The following is an 18,723-nucleotide window of genomic DNA, read 5'->3' as shown; positions in this document are numbered from 1 at the left end:
CAAAGACACACAAGATTAGGCTTTATGAGAAACTCCTGGCTTTTTATTTCCCATTTTCTCACCCTCTCTGCCCTGTTTGGGAGCCTCAAGAAAGCAAGAACCAATGAGAAACTTAAAACCATGTTCTTTTCCTTCATCCTGACCTACCCTAATCCAACTTGTTCTCCCACTGTTGAAAAACGATACTTCTAACACAGAGATAAGGGCCATTCTATTGCCAGGGGATCCCTATCCAGGTGTCCACCCCCAGGGCTCAGCTCAATGAATCAGCTTCTACTGAAGGCAAGTGTCCATTTGATAACAGGCTTTATAGCAACCAAGATTCCCTTCCTGGCACATTTCTTCAGAAGCTGCTGGAGCCCTAGGATACTGAGGTCAGACGTCTACAGCCTGCAGATGCTTAGCCAAAGCAGAAAGCTCTAGTCCTCCAGAATCTATTCTCTAAACCCAGCCACTTAGCCAGCACCCTAGTCAAGTCTAACACCAGGTTTTGGTAAGCAAGACAGGGCTGGTAACCAATGTGGGGAGTGTAATGTCATTCAAGTTTCAGACCTTGACATCCACATTGCCGGCTGATGCACAGTGAGTGATGTATACTGAGGAATGCTGGAGCCCCACGTGAAAAGGAACTCAAGGAAAGCCTCATTGTTCTCTTAATCTTGCAGGGAGCAGGAAAGACACATAGCGAAGGATAGCGGTAAAGAAACTCCAATCCTAGTACACAAGGAGCAATGGTCTGGGTAAAGGTAGCAGGAGGGGGTAGTGTAACCAGCAGAAAGAGCCTTCTTGATCCCTGAGAAAATCAGACTCCGGCTCAGTGGCTGACTCAGGGTCTCTTCACCATTCAGGTGGGTCCCCAGACTGTAAAGATAGTAAAGATCCAAGGGCAAGTGATGGAGCACGGAGTCCCGCTGAATAGTGGTCCCTCGGAGACAGCTGTCTTCAAATGATGTTTTGAGAAGCACCTGAAGTACACACAGCCTTTTGTAGGGATTCTTAACTTGGGACCCCTTGAAACTGGATATGGTTTTGTGTTTGTATGGTGAGCAAGTCTGCATTTTTCTAGAGAGAAGATCTTTATCTTTCATCAGATTTCCTGAGACTCAAAAAGAAAGAGATTGGCTCTGTACAACCTTAACTGCACTTTCCAATATAGTAGCATTAGCCACACTTCAAGTGTTCAATGGCCACATGTGGTAGTGGCTACTGTATTAGACAGTGCAGATCCGTAATATTTCTTCATCACAGAAACATTCTATTGGACAGTGTTTCCTTAGAGGTACGGTGTTTTCTCTGTGAAATTTCCATGGGAAGGCTTGGATTTCAGAGGCCAGCATTCAAATTTCTTCCTGGTGCTTTGGAATACTGTAGACCCCTAGAAGCCTAATATCTGAACATGCTGACTACCACCAGATGCTAGTCACCAAAGGATGCTTTTCTTTGGCTGCTTGACATTCTCCCAGCACGAATTCCTATCAAGGAAAAGATGGTAGGTAATATGAATTATTTAGGAGTTATGGTATATTTGAGCAAACTTATTGTATCGGGGAAGGCTTAGAAAAAGCATGAAAAGAACATTAGAAAGGGCTGGATCAAAACAGTGTTCATCAGTGATTGACAAAGATGTAATTTGTCTCTTTTTTCTTTTCATGTGAGGTTAGCAGAATCCCCCTTGAGGTCTGCACGGGCTGGAGATTACATGGTGGTATAGGGCATTTGGGCAGTTCTTTGCTCTTTATGAATGTTAAATTTCTATTCCTATAACTGTAGAAAGAGTTCTGCCCTGCATGTTGACTATTCTCAGGAGCACAGCAAAAGAGAATAGACCCAAAGTTCCTGGTCCTTGATAATGTAAGGAGGCAGCATTACCTGATGAGTAAGCCTGGGCTCTGATCTCAGACCTGGGGTTGAGTCCAGGCTCTGCCACTATAAGCCATATAACTGTGGATACATTATTTAGTTTCTCCAAGCCTCTATTCTATCATCTGGAAAATATGGAATTTACCTCCTAAGGCCATGGCAAAGACTGAATATGATAACCCAAATAAGCGTGAAGTGCAGTACCTGGCTTGTAGCAAGCTCTGAACAAGCAGTAGCTATAAGTATCTTCTTTCATAGTCTTCATGCTCCATAATTCCTTACTGGGGATACCCTCTGTTTTGCATACCTTGAGTCTTTGATTATTGTGAATAAATCAAAAATTTCTTATTATTTCTTAACAGCTGCTTCCAGCCCAGCCTTTTCAAAGTTCTTCCTAACTGATCTATGAACCACAAACTAGAGAGGCTAAGATCTGTGGTAATACACGTAAGGAAGGAGGTGGGGCGTCTACTTGGACATGGGATCGTGCTAGGAGCTTCATTAACCATTAAGATCACCATATTCAGCACACTGTTATATGGAAAAGGGAAAAATTAGGAACAATGTGTCTGACAATAAGAGCACTGAGATATTGGCGTATGATAAATCCTTTCAAAATAATGTCTTCCATAAAGATTTGTTGACATGAGTAAATGCTTATGATAGAGTGTGAAGTGAAAAAATCAGAGCCGGACACCCGCCGTGTCCCAGCATCCACTAGGGACACCTGTGTAAATGTGTGCCAGGAGATGTGTCAAGAATGTTCTGTCATAGCTCCAAACTATAAACAACTCAAATGTCCATTAAAAAGATCATTGGCAAATTGTGATATATTCACACACGGAATATCACACAGTAATAGAAACAAAAAAACAGTAACTATATGCAAGAACAGGATAAATCTTACAAGGACAACATGAAATTAAAAAAGCAAAGCTCAAAAGAATACATGCGGTATGATTCTACTTATATAAAGGTCAAATTGGGGGAAATTTAATTGTATTGCTTAAGGTGATAAACTGTAAGGAAAGCAAGGAACTACTCATCAAGAAAGTGTTCACCTCTGAGGGTGGGGAAGGTTGTGGGAGGAAAGGATACTGAAGTACCTTTGGCGATGTTCTGGTTTATTTTTGTAAACTATTTTATTGAGGTCATATTGGCTTATAACATTGTGTAAATTTCAGGTGTATGTTATTATGCATCAGTTTCTGTATAGACTGCATCGTGTTCACAACCAACAGTCTAGTTTTTATCCATCACCATACACATGTGCCCCTTTACTCCTTTCACCTCCCACCCTCCTCCTTCCCCTCTGGGAACCACTAATCTGTTCTCCTTATCTAGGTGTGTGTTTGTTCGTCTTCAACATGTGAGTGAAATCATACAGTATTTGTCTTTCTCTGTCCAACTTATTTTGCTTAGCATAATGCCCTCAAGCTCCATCCATGTTGTCACAAATGGCATGATTTTGTCTTTTTTGTGGCTCAGTAGTATTCCATTATATATATATACCACATCTTCTTTATTTATCCATTCATCCATTGATGGCTACTTGGGTTGCTTCCACATCTTGCCTATTGTGAATAACGCTGCAATGAACATAGATAGGGGTGCATAAGTCTCTTTGAATTGTTGATTTCAAGTTCTTTGGATAAATACCCAGTAGTGGAAAAGCTGGATCATATGGTATTTCTATTTTTAATTTTTTGAGAAATCTCCACACTGTTTTCCATAGTGGCTGCACTAGTTTGCATTCCCACCAGCAGTGTATGAGGGTTCCCTTTTCTCCACACTCTCTCCAACACTTGGTATTTTTTCTCTTGTTAGTTATAGTGATTCTGATGGGCTTGAGGTGATATCTCATTGTAGTTTTGATTTGCATTTCCCTAATAATTAGTGATGTTGACCGTCTTTTCATGTGCCTGCTGGCCACCTGTATATCTTCTTTGGAAAAATGTCTGTTCATATCCTCTGCCCATTTTTCGATCAGGTTTTTCATTTTTTTGTTGTTGAGTTGTACGAGTTCTTTATATATTTTAGAAATTTTTTTCAAGTGGTAGTTCCCTTATATTATTTGTTAAATTGTACCTTTATGCCCTAATTTTGATTTCTTAATTTAAAATGTTTTAAAATAAAGACAAAGGGAAAACAAGTACAAACAAGGATATTTTCCAGCGTGATCTCAATTATACAAATTTCTGCATGAACATGAAAAACGTCAACTGTGCTTTTCTCCGGGCAGCAAAATGTAAAGGGATTTATATTGTCTTCCTTATACATTTTGTATTTTTCAAATTTTTAAATAATTAACAAGTATTACTCTTCTAACAAGAATAAAAGCAAAACCACCAACTGCCCAGTTCTGGTTCTTCAATTTACATCTCTCTGAGGACGAGAAATTTCTCTTCTCCCTGCCAGGGAAACCTAGGGAGAAAGGGAGGGCCACACGCTGAAATCAGTACAAGGCAGCACCACATCTGGCCATTTGTGCCAATCATAAAGCCTTAGGGGCTCAGCTGATGGAAACCAGCAAGGATACTTCCTGGATGATCCCAGAATTCATGCAACCCTCTGCCGGCTCTCTTTCTTTCAAGGCCTGGAAAATGAGCCAGCAGCTGAGTAAGAAGAAAGAGGAATTATTATGATTCAATACTAACTACCGCTTTTTAACTCATTATTCTTATAATATCACCTTAGGGGTATTATATGCATTAATCCAATCCTAACATTCACAAGAATTCTATAAGGTGGATATACATTTTACACTGATATTCGAGGGCTTAGAGAGGTGGAATGACTAGCCCAGATGTCTGACTCCAAAGTCAGTGGTTTTCACACTCCACCATAATTTACATTTATTCGTGCACATGTTGTAAAGAGGTTTTTCATCTATTGTTTTAAACTCACAACAGTCATGTAATATAGCTCAGAGTAGTTGTGTGATTTGTCCAAGGACACAAAGCTAGTAAGAAAAATAATCTCTAATGGTAACTTTTTTTTCTTGAGGAGGAGTTTTTTTTTTCTGTACCCCAACTAAGAGCCAATACATCTCCGTCCTCTCATGTATCTATTATTACATCTAGGTAATACATCTAGTAATTATCTCCTGCAAGAAAGGTGAAGATGTTGAATATGATAGAGGGCAAAAAAAAGGTAATCTCCCCAAATCCAGCGGAGTGAGCAGGCAGGTGCAATCCAGAAATAGCTTTCCCGTTTTCTCGTCTTTTCTGCAACAGAGATAAGATTAAGACAGAAAAGTAAGGTTTAAGATCTTGTGGGCATTTGGGTTGTAACTGTCAGATTTCCCTATCGACCTCATCTCTCAGTTCTCCAGGCATCTCTTCTTTTCCCACTTTGCCCTAAGGGAGTTAACCTTTTCAGCTGCTTTCAAGGAGCCCACATTCCAGGATCGTCTCCCAGTTGTGGGAGAGAAAGCTTCCTCCTCTGCTTCTCCTGGCTCACCTCCAGCGGAGTCTCCCCACCCCTGAGGATCTCAGTGTGAAAGCTACTAATACCCAGGCTCCAGGGAGGACTGCTTTCTCAATCCCATCTTGGAAGGTGGGTCATTTCTCTGGCAGAGGGAGAGGGCAGTGGAATTTGCTCCGAGTAGCAACGGTTATGCAAAATGCAAGGAGGGGGAGGAAGCTGAGACGGGAGTTGGTGAGTCAGAGGAGAAGAGCGGCACAGCCTGGCTAGCAGCGAGCCTCTCTAAAGCAGTGGGTGAGCCTGTGCCACTCGCAAGGTAAGGAGAGAGTTCTCTCTCTGTACACCTGTTAAGCAGGGCCATTATCCCAGCGCTACTGGAGCCAAGTATCAGATAACTGGGGCAGCTAATCTGGGGATTTCGTTGGCAGTGGCAGAGGGGGATAGAGGAGGGGGGCTGAATCAGAATTACCTGGAGAACCTTCCCGGAAAAGCACAACTGCCTGCCAGCAGCTCCCCCGTCACCCCCCCCAGGGCCATCCCTAAAAGGGTGCGAAAGAACCTAGAAAGCTCGTAGTGCTGTTCTGATGCACATTTTGCAGACGGTCCTCTGATGCATCTACCTTGTTCAGACCCTGGCTTCTGAGCTCAAGTCTCTGTACTTCCTGCAGCTCCTCTGCTCAGGTGCTGGGGAGCGGCAGAATGGAGGTGCCGGCAGCTGCGGATTTTCTCTAGCTCAGGGGAAGTGGGATGTGATAATTGAATACTCTCAGCCCTGGGACCTGAAACACCTGGGTTCTGATTCAGACAGGGCTCTTTCCACCGTGGAGTCAAACAATTAAAATTCAGTTTACTGATTCTGAAAAGTAGAGGTGTGGATGATTACTGTCCTATATATCTAACTGGATTTTTGTCGTGACTGTGCCTAAAAGGGCTCTCAAAGTTGTGGAGTGCCACTCAGATGTAAAATAAGGTTAAGTTACGAGGCCAGTACACCAGACAGGTAGAAGAGACCTCTATCTTGTATGGTCTTAGACAAGTCTGGAGATTCTAATTGGAATTGAAATACATTTATATGTGCAAAATAAAAATGTCTTGCCCTGCCTTCCATCCCGGATCAATGAGGGCACCTCCAACACTAAACCATGCTCTACAAATGTTCGTTCATTCGGTCATTCACTCAGTAGATGTTTCTTGACCACCTACTATGTGCCGGGCACTGTCCTTGGCATTCAAGACAGAGCAATGGTGAGGACCCAGGTCTGGTCATCCTGGCTCTTTCAGTCTAGTTAGTTTGTTATGATATGGACACCTTTTGCCCAGGTGTGCTTATCTCCCCACATTTCCTGAGTCCTCGGCCATACGTGTGGATGCTGGTTTCCAAAACCTAGCCCTGTTCTCTCTGTTTGTGCAAATATCTTCTGCCATCTCTAATTTCTGGTTTAGGGGGGGCCTAATCTCACTGGGCAATCTAAGTTACGAATGTGCCAGTGGCTGGAATCCAGGGCTCTTAAATTGATGTCTGTTTGCTTTTTTCTCAGAATTCCTCATTTTGTTTCTAAAAGGCTCCACGTTACTGATTTGGGGGTCATCTGTTATTCAGACCTCTGTAAGCAGGCTGTTGGATGAGGTCGCCCATCCTGGTGCCTCATGGTGCAGGTGCAGCTGCCTGATGCAGGTGCTCCCTCACTACCACCCCTTTGGTGGTGTTTTTCAAGATCCTAAAGTTCTCATGACTCTTCAGTGATGGACTGTCCTTTGTGCGCTAAGATGATACCACTCGCCCGTCATTGGGGCCACATGTTTTTAAATTATTTTGCGGGAAGGTGGTGACAGGATGTGCTGGGGGTTTTCTCCTTCTTTTTCCAACTGAGCTGGTTAGAGCAAGGAAACTCGTCCAGGTAATCTGTTGCCCTGCAATGGGGCTTTTATTTCTTATTAATAAATATTTTTTAAAAATAATGTTCATGATTTTTTTTTTCTGGTTTTAACTAATACATGCTCAGTGTAGAAACTGTTTTTTTTCGGAGTGAGGTTAACTGTGCCATATGGCATCAAATCTATGCCTCTGGCTTGATTAATATTTTGCTCCATGCAATTGAGACAGTATTGGTTCTGTACTCAATACTCAACAGAAATTCCTAAATTTTAGTAACTGATACTAAAGAGACATCTATGTGCATTTTCGAAAAGGACAAGTTTCAGTTTCTTTATGGATCTCATTAGTTATCTGCTTTCAGGCAATGACTATGCCTCTCCCACATTCAACTATTTATTTAACAAGTGTTTAAAGAGGCTTAATTACTTTTTTTATTGCAGTAATATTGGTTTATAACATTATATAGCTTTCAGGTGCACATTGTACTAGATTTCTAATTCTGTGTAGATTACGTCGTGTTCACCACCCAAAGACTAATTACAATCCATCACCACACATGTGAGCCTAATCACCCATTTCACCCTCCTCCCTCCCCCCTTCCTCTCTGGTAACCACTAATCCAATTTCTGTTGCTATGTGATTGTTGTTGTTTTATCTTCTACTTATGAGTGAGAGCATATGGTATTTGGCTTTTTCCCTCTGACTCATTTCACTTAGAATAATACCCTCAAGTTCCATCCATGTTGTCACAAATGGCTGGATTTCATCATTTCTTATGGCTGAGTAGTATTCCATTGTGTATAAACACCACATCTTCTTTATCCATTCCTCCCTTGTTGGGCACCTAGGTTGCTTCCAAGTCTTGGCTATTGTGAATAATGCTGCGATGAACATAGGGGTGTGTGTATCTTTACCTTAATTGCTTTGAAGTGTTATGTAGCAGGAAACAAGATAAGACATATCCTTTACCCTTCAGTTACAGCAGCCTAGTGGGAGAGACCTTCATCTACAGCTGTTTACTGTGGAATGAGAGATGGATGCTAATGAAAAGTTTGGGGAACAACTAAATCTCGGGAGGAAGGGAAATACCTTTCAGGGAGCAAGCCGACATGTATGTAGAATCTTAAGGGAAGAGTGGCCCTCTTGCAAATGTCTTAGGGCTTCCAAATAACAGGGCAAGTTGGGAAGAACTGAAATAAAGTGTGGAGGCTAAGGTGCCAAAAAGGAGGGGAGTGACAGGAGATCAAAGATCAGATCATGAAGGACCCTGGGTACAAGACTTGGGGATTTCGATTTAATCTTGTAGGTGTTGGAAAGTGATTGAAGGATTTTAAGGAGGGGAGTACAGACTTGTGCTTTAGTTTTTGGCAGCAGTGGATGATGGAGAGAGCTGAGAGACAGGAGAGAGAGAGGCTAGTTACGATCAAAGGCCAGGCTAGACAGGATTCCATGGGGATTCTGGCAACAGGGAGGGTGGGATTCAAGCATATGACTAAAAAGCCAGAAAAGACCACTCAGGAAGGCAGACTAGGGACTCAGAGGTGGAGTCCTGTCACAGACCTCTCACCAACGCTGACCAACTCCCAGGACTACAGAGGCAGTTAGTGCAGGACAGTGGGTGAGATGGTGACTAGACTAGAGGATTGCCTTAAAAACCCTCAGTTTCCTTTTCTTCACAGAGCTGCATCATCTTGCTTCTCCCAGGGTCTCAAAAATATCCACCTCTACCGCTGACTACAGTCTCTGCAGAGATGAGCTTTGCCCAAGACACATGCTAAAGTATTTCCTGGCTGTTCTGGTCAACCCCATCATGGGTTGCCTAGATCCAGGATGTGTCTAGATCCCAATGACAAGAGATGGGACTCACTTTACAAAAGTATACTTTCTTTCTGGCTGGGAAGTTGCTTATGGAAAGAAAAAGCAGAGAAAGAAGTCGGAGGGTTTCCATGGGAATTTCTGAGAACTGTGGATAATGACAGCCTAAAGACAGCTGGGGATGGAGTTAGAAGGCCTGGCTCCAGCTCCAGAAGAGAATGGGCATGAGGCCAGGAGCTACTGGCAGGCAAGGAGGGCTCAGAGCTATGGAGCCACTGAGGATACTGAGTTGACCTAAAGCCAGGATGGGGGAGGGAGGGCGTAACTTTGAAAGGTCTACGTTGCTAATCCCTCAGAAATGTTACCTTTTCCTGAGCTGATTATAGGCCCTGTATAAAAAATTCTATCACAGTTTCCTTGTAATTGTGTATAGGTCAAGGTCTTCTCTTCTTTACTTCCTCTCTTTTGCTCCATTGTTTCCTATCTTTGTTCCAAACTTTTCCTTGTATTCACGTTGTCTTTGGGAGAAGATCTCTTGCTAAAGTCTCTCCTCGGTGCTTGGTGGGTAGGGAGGCATTCTAGGGCTGTTATCAATAATGGCCAGTTTCTAATCATTTCCTCTTGGGCTCAAGTTTAAAAGAACTAGGAGCATTCTTAGCTGGTTCTGTTCAAACCTTCAGGGCCAAGACAGAAATTACCATTCATTGACATTTTGCTGGCATAGAGCAAAGTGCTTTTTGGCCACCAAGGAGAGGTGACCCGTGCTGGACCCTTCTGGCACATGTGGAGGAAATGCATTGTTGTCAAAAATGGAAGAGAGGGATTTCTGTGCCACTGCCACGCAAGGTTTGGCTTGGGTCATCACTTCCCAGAAGGTTCAGGGGACTTCCACGGGAAGCCCATGAGCCGGCAAAGCATGCTCTATCTCTTCAGGAAGAAAGCTATAAATTCCAAGGGTCACATCTGTGGCTGCCCAGTTCCTCCTCTGATGTCCACTCCCTACAGTCTCTGGACCTCTGGACATGGAGAACGGTTTATGAGCAGTATGAAGGCTAGCTGGGCAATAGATGTCAGAGGTACACGCACTCATACTCTTTGACTCAGTGAGTGCACTTTCGAGAATCTGGTTTATATACACGTGTAATGACGTATGAACATAAAGGTCATTATTGAAGTTTTTGAAATGGCAAAAGACTAGAAACAACCCAAAAGCCCAACAGTGAGGAAACTGGTTAAATAAATTGTGGTACATCTATACAATAGAATTCTATGTTTTGGTAAAAATGAAAGAGGAAATGCTTTATGTACTGCCATGGAAAGCTCTCCAAGATGTATTTTAAGCTAAAGAAGCAAAGTTGAGCACAGTGTGTATAACTCGCTACTCTTTGTGTCACAAAGAGGGAATAAAAATTAAGAATCCATATACATTTGAATTGTCTTATGGATGCATAAAGCCACTGAAAGGACACATGGAAAATGAACCCAGTTGCTCCCTGGGGGCAAGCTGGGAAATGGGCGGATGGAGGGCAGGTGTCGGAAGTAGACTTCACTGTATACTAATGACGAAACAGCAGCTAGTAGGTAAGTACTAGCTGGTAGTAAGTAGAGAAGAGGTTACTGATTCAGCAGCTGGTAAAATTCTTAGGTTTTCTTTCCCCCAGAAAAATACTATGAGCCCTTTAAAAAGTATGTCATTACCCCCATTTACAAATGGCTCTAGAAGTTTTCTAATATATAACTGTAGGCCGCCTCCGCAGATTCAACTGCTTGTCATGAGATTACCCCTCGCCTGTCATTCGATATGCTAAAGCCCTGGAGTGTGACAGGCTAGGCTGCCGGCTGGCAAGCATTCTCCTTATATCCTTCCTCCAAGAAGAATCTTCTTTTAAATTCTGAGTCGGTGCATTTAATGTCCAAGATAATGAGACTTTTTAAAACAATTTGAACTGTGTAACTATTAGCTATTAAAAACTTTTAAAAAATTAGTGATAAGACCTGTCACCAGGAAAGTAGCAAACCGTAAATCCAAATTACTCCAATTACTGTCTAGAAATATATTTTCTCTTCTTTACTAAAACTGGAAGGAAAATTTTCTTTGCATACAGTGATAAGCTACTATTAATATTTTATATTATGTGAAATAGCTATTATGTCTCTCAACAGTTATTTATTCCAGAAAGTCACCTTACATGAACCAGAGTCATCTTAACCCTTAAAAGGGTTAAGATCTCCCTCAGAATAATATTCTAGCATGACACCGGGAACCATGGTCTATTCACACAAAGCGAGCCCTGATTGTGAAGGGGATAAGTTCAGGGTTGCCACCAGTCTATATGAGCTTAGTGTGAATTACAAAGTGGAACTCATTTCTCTAGATATTTAACAACTGGAAAATCATCCTAATATACTTATTCTGTTGGACCAAGATACTTTACTGTCACCTACCAGAACATTTTAACAATAAAAATCTTAAATTCTTGATGAGATGACATTCCCTACAGTTGTGCAGTGCATGACCTGCCCGACTGTACTGAGCAACCCTGAGTAGGTTGTGTCAAGTGGTCAAGCATTCCCCCAAGCAGCAGCATAGTGGCTAACAGGCCACAAGTATCACTACTGTAGTTCTTAGGTTGGCTTGCCACACTTTCCTAAGAGTCAGCTGTTAAGGAGACAATGATTCAACCCAAATAGATTCAGATAGTCTATTACCTACACAGATGCGAGGTCAGCTCCCCTGTCCCTAGTGCCACGGGATGAGACCAAATCAGAGGGGACTAGATGACAGGTGCCACGGGCATTTGGCTCTGCCACTGAAGAGACAACTCTACACTACAGTTAATGCATCACTTAACAAGGGGGATATGTTCTGAGAAATGCATTGTTAGGCGATTTGGTCGTTGTGCGAACATCATAGAGTGTACTTACATCAACCTGAATGGTATAACCTACCACACAGCTGGGCTCTATGGTACTAATCTTATGGGACCACTGTTGTGTATGTGGCCCACTGTTGACTGAAAAGTTGTTATGCGGCGCATGACTATAAAGCAAGCACTTCTACAGCCTTATCCTTCAAGGGATTGAAAGTCCTGTGCTGATTTGAGATGGAGAGAAATGAGAAATGGCCTTGTGGCAATCTCCCTCCAGATACGGGAGAGGGTGAGCAATGGCCTCAAGGCAGCTCCCCACCAGTTTATGTCCCTCAGTTTCAGAAGGAATCACAGGGCATTCAACCAAAACTAGCGTCAGACTACAGTTAAGTTAAGTTTGTCTACGTGGCCTGGGTGAAAACACGCATGTTACCAGGGTGCCAGGGTGGAGCTATTCTCCTGTGTTGATGAAATATGGCCAAGTTCAAGCACTTTTGGTAGCTCAATAGACAAGGAAGATCAGGAGGGAGGAAACAAAGAGCCTAAAATAAATAGAACTTATTGACACACTACCTGCAAGGGACAGGAATTGATTCAGAGAAGGATTCGTGCATTTGGTTGCAAGAAGTCTCCAGCACTCTACATTGCTCCTTGGTGGGGGTCAGGGACAAGGTGGCTTTGGCTAGAAAAGGGATGGAAGGCAGACACCAAAACAGCAGCTTAACAGCCCCTCTGCTTGTTCCTTAAAGGTTTTCCACTTCAGCACAATGATACTGCCAAAAAAAGTGAGGCCACTGCTGTTCCTGGTTTCCCAGATGGCCATCTTAGCTCTATTCATCCATTTGTACAGCCACGACTTCAACTCCATGTCCAAGAAGGAGGAGCCGGAGGCCAAGCCCACGCACGTGCTCCTGCTGTCTTCCTGGCGCTCTGGCTCTTCCTTTGTGGGCCAGCTTTTTGGGCAGCACCCGGATGTCTTCTACCTGATGGAGCCCGCCTGGCACGTCTGGATGAGCTTCACACAAAGCACGGCCTGGAGGTTGCATATGGCGGTGCGGGATCTGATACGTGCCGTCTTTCTGTGTGACATGAGTGTCTTTGATGCTTACATGAGACCTGGTCCCCGACTACAGTCCAGCCTCTTTCTGTGGGAAAGCAGCCGGGCCCTGTGTACCCCACCTGCCTGCAACATCTCGTGGGATAAGAGCATAAGCATATCCCATGATCACTGCAAGCTTCTGTGCAATCAACAGCCCTTTGAGGTGGTGGAGAAGGCCTGCCGCTCCTACAGCCACGTGGTGCTCAAGGAGGTGCGCTTCTTCAACCTGCAGGCGCTCTACCCACTGCTGAGAGACCCTTCCCTCAATCTGCGCATCGTGCACCTGGTCCGGGACCCCCGGGCAGTGTTCCGGTCCCGAGAACACACCGCAGGGGACCTCATGATCGATAGCCGCATAGTGCTAGGGCAGGATTGGGAGAAACTCAAGACGGAGGACCGACCCTACCGTGTAATGCAGGTCATCTGCAAAAGCCAGCTGGAGATCTACAAGGCTGTGCAGTCCTTGCCTGAAGCCCTGAAGCAGCGCTACCTGCTCGTGCGCTACGAGGACCTGGCCCGGGACCCCCTGGCCCAGACTGCCCGAATGTATGAATACGCAGGGTTGAAATTCTTGCCCCAGCTCCAGACCTGGGTGTACAACATCACTCGAGGCCGGGGCCTGGGTAACAATGCCTTCCGTACAAATGCCAGGAATGCCGTCAACGTCTCTCAGGCCTGGCGCTGGTCCTTGCCTTATGGCAAAGTTTACCGACTTCAGAAAGTCTGCAGGGATACCATGAATTTGCTGGGCTACCGCCTTGTCAGATCTGAGCAAGAGCAGAGAAACCTGTCACTGGACCTTCTGTCTACCTGGACTCCCTCCAAGCGAGTCTACCAAGAAGGTTGAGGAGGCTCCGTTCCCACCTGGCACCAGCCTCGGCCACGTTAACTGAAGGCTGCTTCTGAGCTTTGATTATGTCTCTGTCGGTGTACATGTGAGCATGAGTAGTGTCCACACGTGCTCAAGCCGAGAAATTTTTGTGTCTCTACTTACACCTAGAACAGAGATTCAGAAACCTGACGTGAGTGGCACGTTCCACCACTGAGAGCCACTTCTTGGCCTTCCTATCTGTGTACACCTTGGAGACTCTGTGGCCTGGGGTCCTGTTTGGCACCACATGGTATCAATGGAGTAAATCCATAAACTTCTCTGTCCACATCTTGCCCAGAGGGAAAGGGGAGAGACACAGGAAAAACCCAGGAGATGGGTCTTCCACCAGAGAGCTCACCAACACGTTCCACAGGGATATGAACTCTGAGCCCTCGGAGCTCCCGGTGGATTCAAAAGGGGAACGGGGAGCAGGGGTGGGTGCTTACCCATGAGTTTGGCCATCACAGCTATCAGTTATCACAAATACGAAACAAAATCTCTGCCCAACAGAACAAGCTCTTAAGTTCTTGTGGGGGCTGGGACCGATTTGGACATCATTTCCCCTCAGCGTTTTCCTATCACATAGAAGATTTTGACCTGTGAAGCTGCCATCCATTAACACTAAAATTTCAAAATAAGATTCTGTTTGGAGTGTTCTCTTTTTTGCTTTCTAATTACTGAGTAGTAAACGTTCATGCTTATGGGGTCCTAACCTAACAGCATAATTGTCGGTATAGATTTCTTTTATGCTTTCAGGATTATCTATCGCCCACACATAGACAAGTTGCTAAGACAATGTTTGGTGTCAGATGATGAATTAAGTCTAAACTGATCGATACATTGCCTTCTTAGGAATTTGTAGAAAGTAGACAAGCAGTAACTAAGCTCACTCCTTCTTGTGCGAGGCCTTAGTTGCCATGATACCGTATGTGTCACTCCAGGGTCTGGGCGAGGAGTTCTAATCAGGCAGAGGACCTCAGTTCCAGTATGAGTAGTGCTATTAAGCTCTTTCTGGTCACCTCCCCCAACAAGAAAACTTGTTTTTCCCAGTCTTTGCAGCATTCCCCAGGTCTACTTGTGCATCAGAATCACCTGTTAAAAATGCATTTTGCCATGCCCTACCTCAGATCCCTAAAAGTGGACTCTCCCAGGGTGGGGGCTGGGATTCCGTGTGCTTATCAAACCACCCTGGTGACTCTTCCACGGCCAGCCTGGTGGTAGTGCACCCTGCACTGGGCAGCAGCACTGTTTGCCTTCTTGCTCCAAGACAGATGACTCTTCAGTGCATGCTGAGTATGTATGCCACTTGCTCCTGACGTTGGTGCTGTCCTCAGGTTGGAAGGATTAGGAAGGTCAATGTATGCCTGAACTCTGTGGGCCTCTGAGTCCTGGCTTTTTAAATATTTCACTTTGTCCAAACCTGAGAGATACCATCATTTCATCTTTCCCACTCCCTCTTTTGATACGGTCCTCAGTTCGTAAATCTCCCTGCATGTCAGATTGGAGTTCTCCCACTCGATTCTGCCAAGTAGCTCTTGGGCTGTGCCATCACCAGAGATGCTTGAGTAGCTACCTTTGCCAGCTGGGTCTGTTGAAGTTAATTTATATGTGGCTCTAAAGGAGTGAATCTATTCTCACATCCAAACCCAAGCCAGTCCTCAAGAGCATAGGGTCTCCCAGGCAAATGTTTGCCTCTACAAACTTTCCAAAACCATGAAAGAGGAAAAGTGGGTGATGGTGCAAACAGTGAAGAGGGCCAGTGAAGAGAACAGAAGGTGATAGACTCAGCCATCTCTGATTTCCCCTCTGAAATTCCAGCCTCCACCTGCCTTGTTTTAGAGTTAGCCACTTCCTTAGGAACCATCTCTATAGGATTCTGGAGTACTGAGCTGCTTGCTTTTCCTTCTGCAAAAGAATTGCCTCATCCCAAGACAAGGAGAGACACTAGCCACATGGAAGTCTCAGGATCTTATTCAAGATCTGCTTGAAAACAGCTTTAAATGTCCTATATTCCAAATCCTAGATGTCAGATGAGGCACAGCCACCTTCCTGAAGGATAGTCTCTCTGCACTATCCTATAGCGTAGCCACTAACCATTGGTAGTGGTTTAGATTTAAATTAATTAAATCAAAATTCAGTTCCTCAGTCACACTAGTCATGTTTCAAGTGCGCACTAAGCACATGTGGCTACTGTACTGGACAGCTCAGATATAGGTCATTTCTGTCACCACAAAAGTTATGCTGGACATCTCTGGTCGAAATTAATTTTTATTTTTGTGTAGCATCTTACCCTTAGCCCCAACACCCACCCCCAAAAGAAAGTTTAGAGAATACATAACAATACTATGATGGCATTTTTATATAACATAAGACAGTGTAGTATACAATCCTGCTATATAACCTCTTTAAAAATCTGACCAGTGTTGCACGAGACTTAGTAATGCAATGGAACAGTCTCCTACTGATGCATTCCAGTGGCTGGCACTGGAATTCAGTGATGAGAGTGGCAGCACATTCAATTGTGGGATAGGGGATGTTTGGGGAGCTGAGAAGCCATGACGAGTGTAGACGACGTTGTTCTGCTAAACGTCCTTTCCAATTTGGAAACCTCTGTTCATTCCCCAACCATAGCACAGAAAGGCATCTGTGTGCCTCCTCAGTCTCTTTAGCTGCATGGGGTCTAAGGCTGAGTTTAAACCTACGTGAGGGATGAAGTTGATCTAAATTTCTCAGGGCTAGCATTCAGGTTTTCAGAGTGAACTCTCTCATGTCTAGAGGAAACATAATGGCCTGAAATGCCTAACTGCAGGACTGTAATTGATGATTTTACAAAAAACCAAACTGGGCAACTGCCCTAAGACCTCCACTTTGGGGAGAGAAGGGAGTTCCAAAATTTAAAATAATTTTTTTGGAGGGTGAGAAAGGGACAGTTTGAAACAAAGGGGCTTCGACTGTAATTTGACTGTGTTTCGATCTATAGTTACTATGTGGCTTCATTTTCTATCTAATGAGAGCAATTGCTAAGTTTTTAATAAATTTTCTTTAAACCATATTCTTTTCAACTTAAGAATAGTAGTTATGGAGAGAAATTAGAAGGTAGAATCAACTTCTAATTATTTTTTGTGCAAAAATATGCCATTGTATTGTCTGTAAATATTTCTCAAAAAATAGTTTATAATTTACTATGTGATTTAAACCCAAGCTAAATATAAATTAATTTCACTATGTATATTATCATGATTCTATTGAACTACTTTCACAGACAAGCAAAGCAGAATTAAAAATGAATATATGTGAGTGACATAGGCCAGTTGATAAATCTTTGATAGGTATTAGTTAGGGATCCCAAATGCCCTAGCATTTCTGCTGGGGGCTATGCCTCTCTTCTGCATAAATATTCCTGGTCATTCCGAGTAAGGTTATTTTTTAAATGCAGTATTGAGAAAAAAGTAATGACAACCAGAGTAAGGAGATTTGAATAGAGCACTCAGTTAAAGAGTTTCTTCATTCATTCCATACATTTAATGGGCATCTACTATTTGCCAAGGAATGGTCTAGGTACTCTGGGTACAGCAGCGAACATAGCAGGTAAAGCCCCTCCTTTCATGCAGCTTATATTTCAGTCTGTTGGGGAGAAGGGGACCAAACAGACATATGTCAGACGATGGTGAGTACTATGAGGAAGAATAAAGATGGGTAAGGAGCTGCAAGTGAAGGAGAGTGCTGTCTTAATGAGGGTGATAAGGGGCATCTTCGCTGTCCTCTATTTGGGCAAAGACTGTCATGAAGAAGAGACCTGCGGCAAACCGCCCCAGTAAATGGCGACGTCAATACGAACAGAATCAATAAAGGGTCCAGCGAAAACCTGTTTTGTGCTCTGTACTATGCCGAGCATTGTGGAGGATAGAGAAGTACAGACATGACAGTAGGCACAGTACGACAGAGAGGTTGTGTGCTCATGAGCGGGTGGACTCTGGAAACGTGCTGCCTAGATGACTCTGCTATTACGAGCTGGGTGACCTCAGGCAAAGTCCTTAACATCACTTCCATTACATCAAATATGTCTAGTTCCCTCAACTGTAGAGTGGCTAGATAATAGCAGTACTGACTCCTGGGAGGTGCTGGGAGGGCTAAGGAGTTAATATATGGAGCGTGCTTAGCCAGCGTCAAGTGCTGGCGTGTAAGCAAGCCCTCACTAAATGTTAGCTGTGAATATCTTGGTAACAACGCTGGTCTTGGCTCTCAAGGACTCTCTTCCATCACTTCTGGTAACATCCTCATTAAGGTGATTAATAGCAAATCATGAGTCCTTTATGGCATTTCTGCTCATACTGATAGAATTAGAAGATTGATAACTTTCTGATCTTTTAGCTTTTCTACATCAGTAGTTCTCAACTGGGGGTGATTTTGCCACCCAGGGGACATTTGGCCTGGAGACATTTTTGGTTGTCACAACTTGGGGGAAGGGGTGCTACTGCCATCTGATGGGGAGGGGCGATGCTGCTACATCTACAACACACAGGAAAGCACCCCCTCAACGCATACACCCCCGACAAAGAATTCTCTGGTCCAAAATGTCAATAGTACAATTGTTGAGAAAGCCTCCTCGACATTAATCAAATGATTAATATGTGAAGGATGAAGAGCTGATGATTCAAATAGATTTCTCTTCCATCTCATTGGATCACGTTCAGTCTCACCCAAATGGTGCACCACCAGCCCAAGGCTCCTGGCTGGGGAGATGTAATAAGCAGGGCTCTTTTGGAACCCACTCAAGTGATCTCAAAGGGAGCAGTGGAGTAGACATAAAAATACACAGCAGCATCACAGGAGTCTGAGGAGAGGAAGGGAGCGCAGCCAGGCTTCCTGGGACCAGTCACTCACTGGCCGGTCTGTGCCTTAACTG

At 43.9% G+C, this 18,723-nt stretch overlaps 1 protein-coding gene across 2 annotated transcripts; it reads left to right on the top strand.

The window, feature by feature from the left end:
• Positions 1–5,264: 5,264 nt before the first annotated feature.
• On the top strand, positions 5,265–14,457 carry CHST4 (carbohydrate sulfotransferase 4). 2 transcript variants are annotated; one of them, XM_008521341.2, is made up of 2 exons: positions 5,265–5,418; positions 12,597–14,457. In XM_008521341.2, the coding sequence occupies exon 2, from the start codon at positions 12,615–12,617 to the stop codon at positions 13,791–13,793; it is 1,179 nt and encodes a 392-aa protein (XP_008519563.1). In that variant the 5' UTR covers positions 5,265–5,418; positions 12,597–12,614; the 3' UTR covers positions 13,794–14,457. The 2 variants fall into 2 exon arrangements, with proteins under 2 accessions (XP_008519563.1, XP_008519564.1); XM_008521342.2 differs by having other exon boundaries at positions 5,386–5,602.
• The last annotated feature ends 4,266 nt before the right edge of the window (positions 14,458–18,723 follow it).

Source organism: Equus przewalskii, chromosome 3 (assembly GCF_037783145.1).
Source record: "Equus przewalskii isolate Varuska chromosome 3, EquPr2, whole genome shotgun sequence".
Taxonomy (NCBI): Eukaryota; Metazoa; Chordata; class Mammalia; order Perissodactyla; family Equidae; genus Equus; species Equus przewalskii.
The sequence above is the reverse complement of the archived record's forward strand: the minus strand, read 5'-3'. Positions and strand labels throughout refer to the sequence as shown.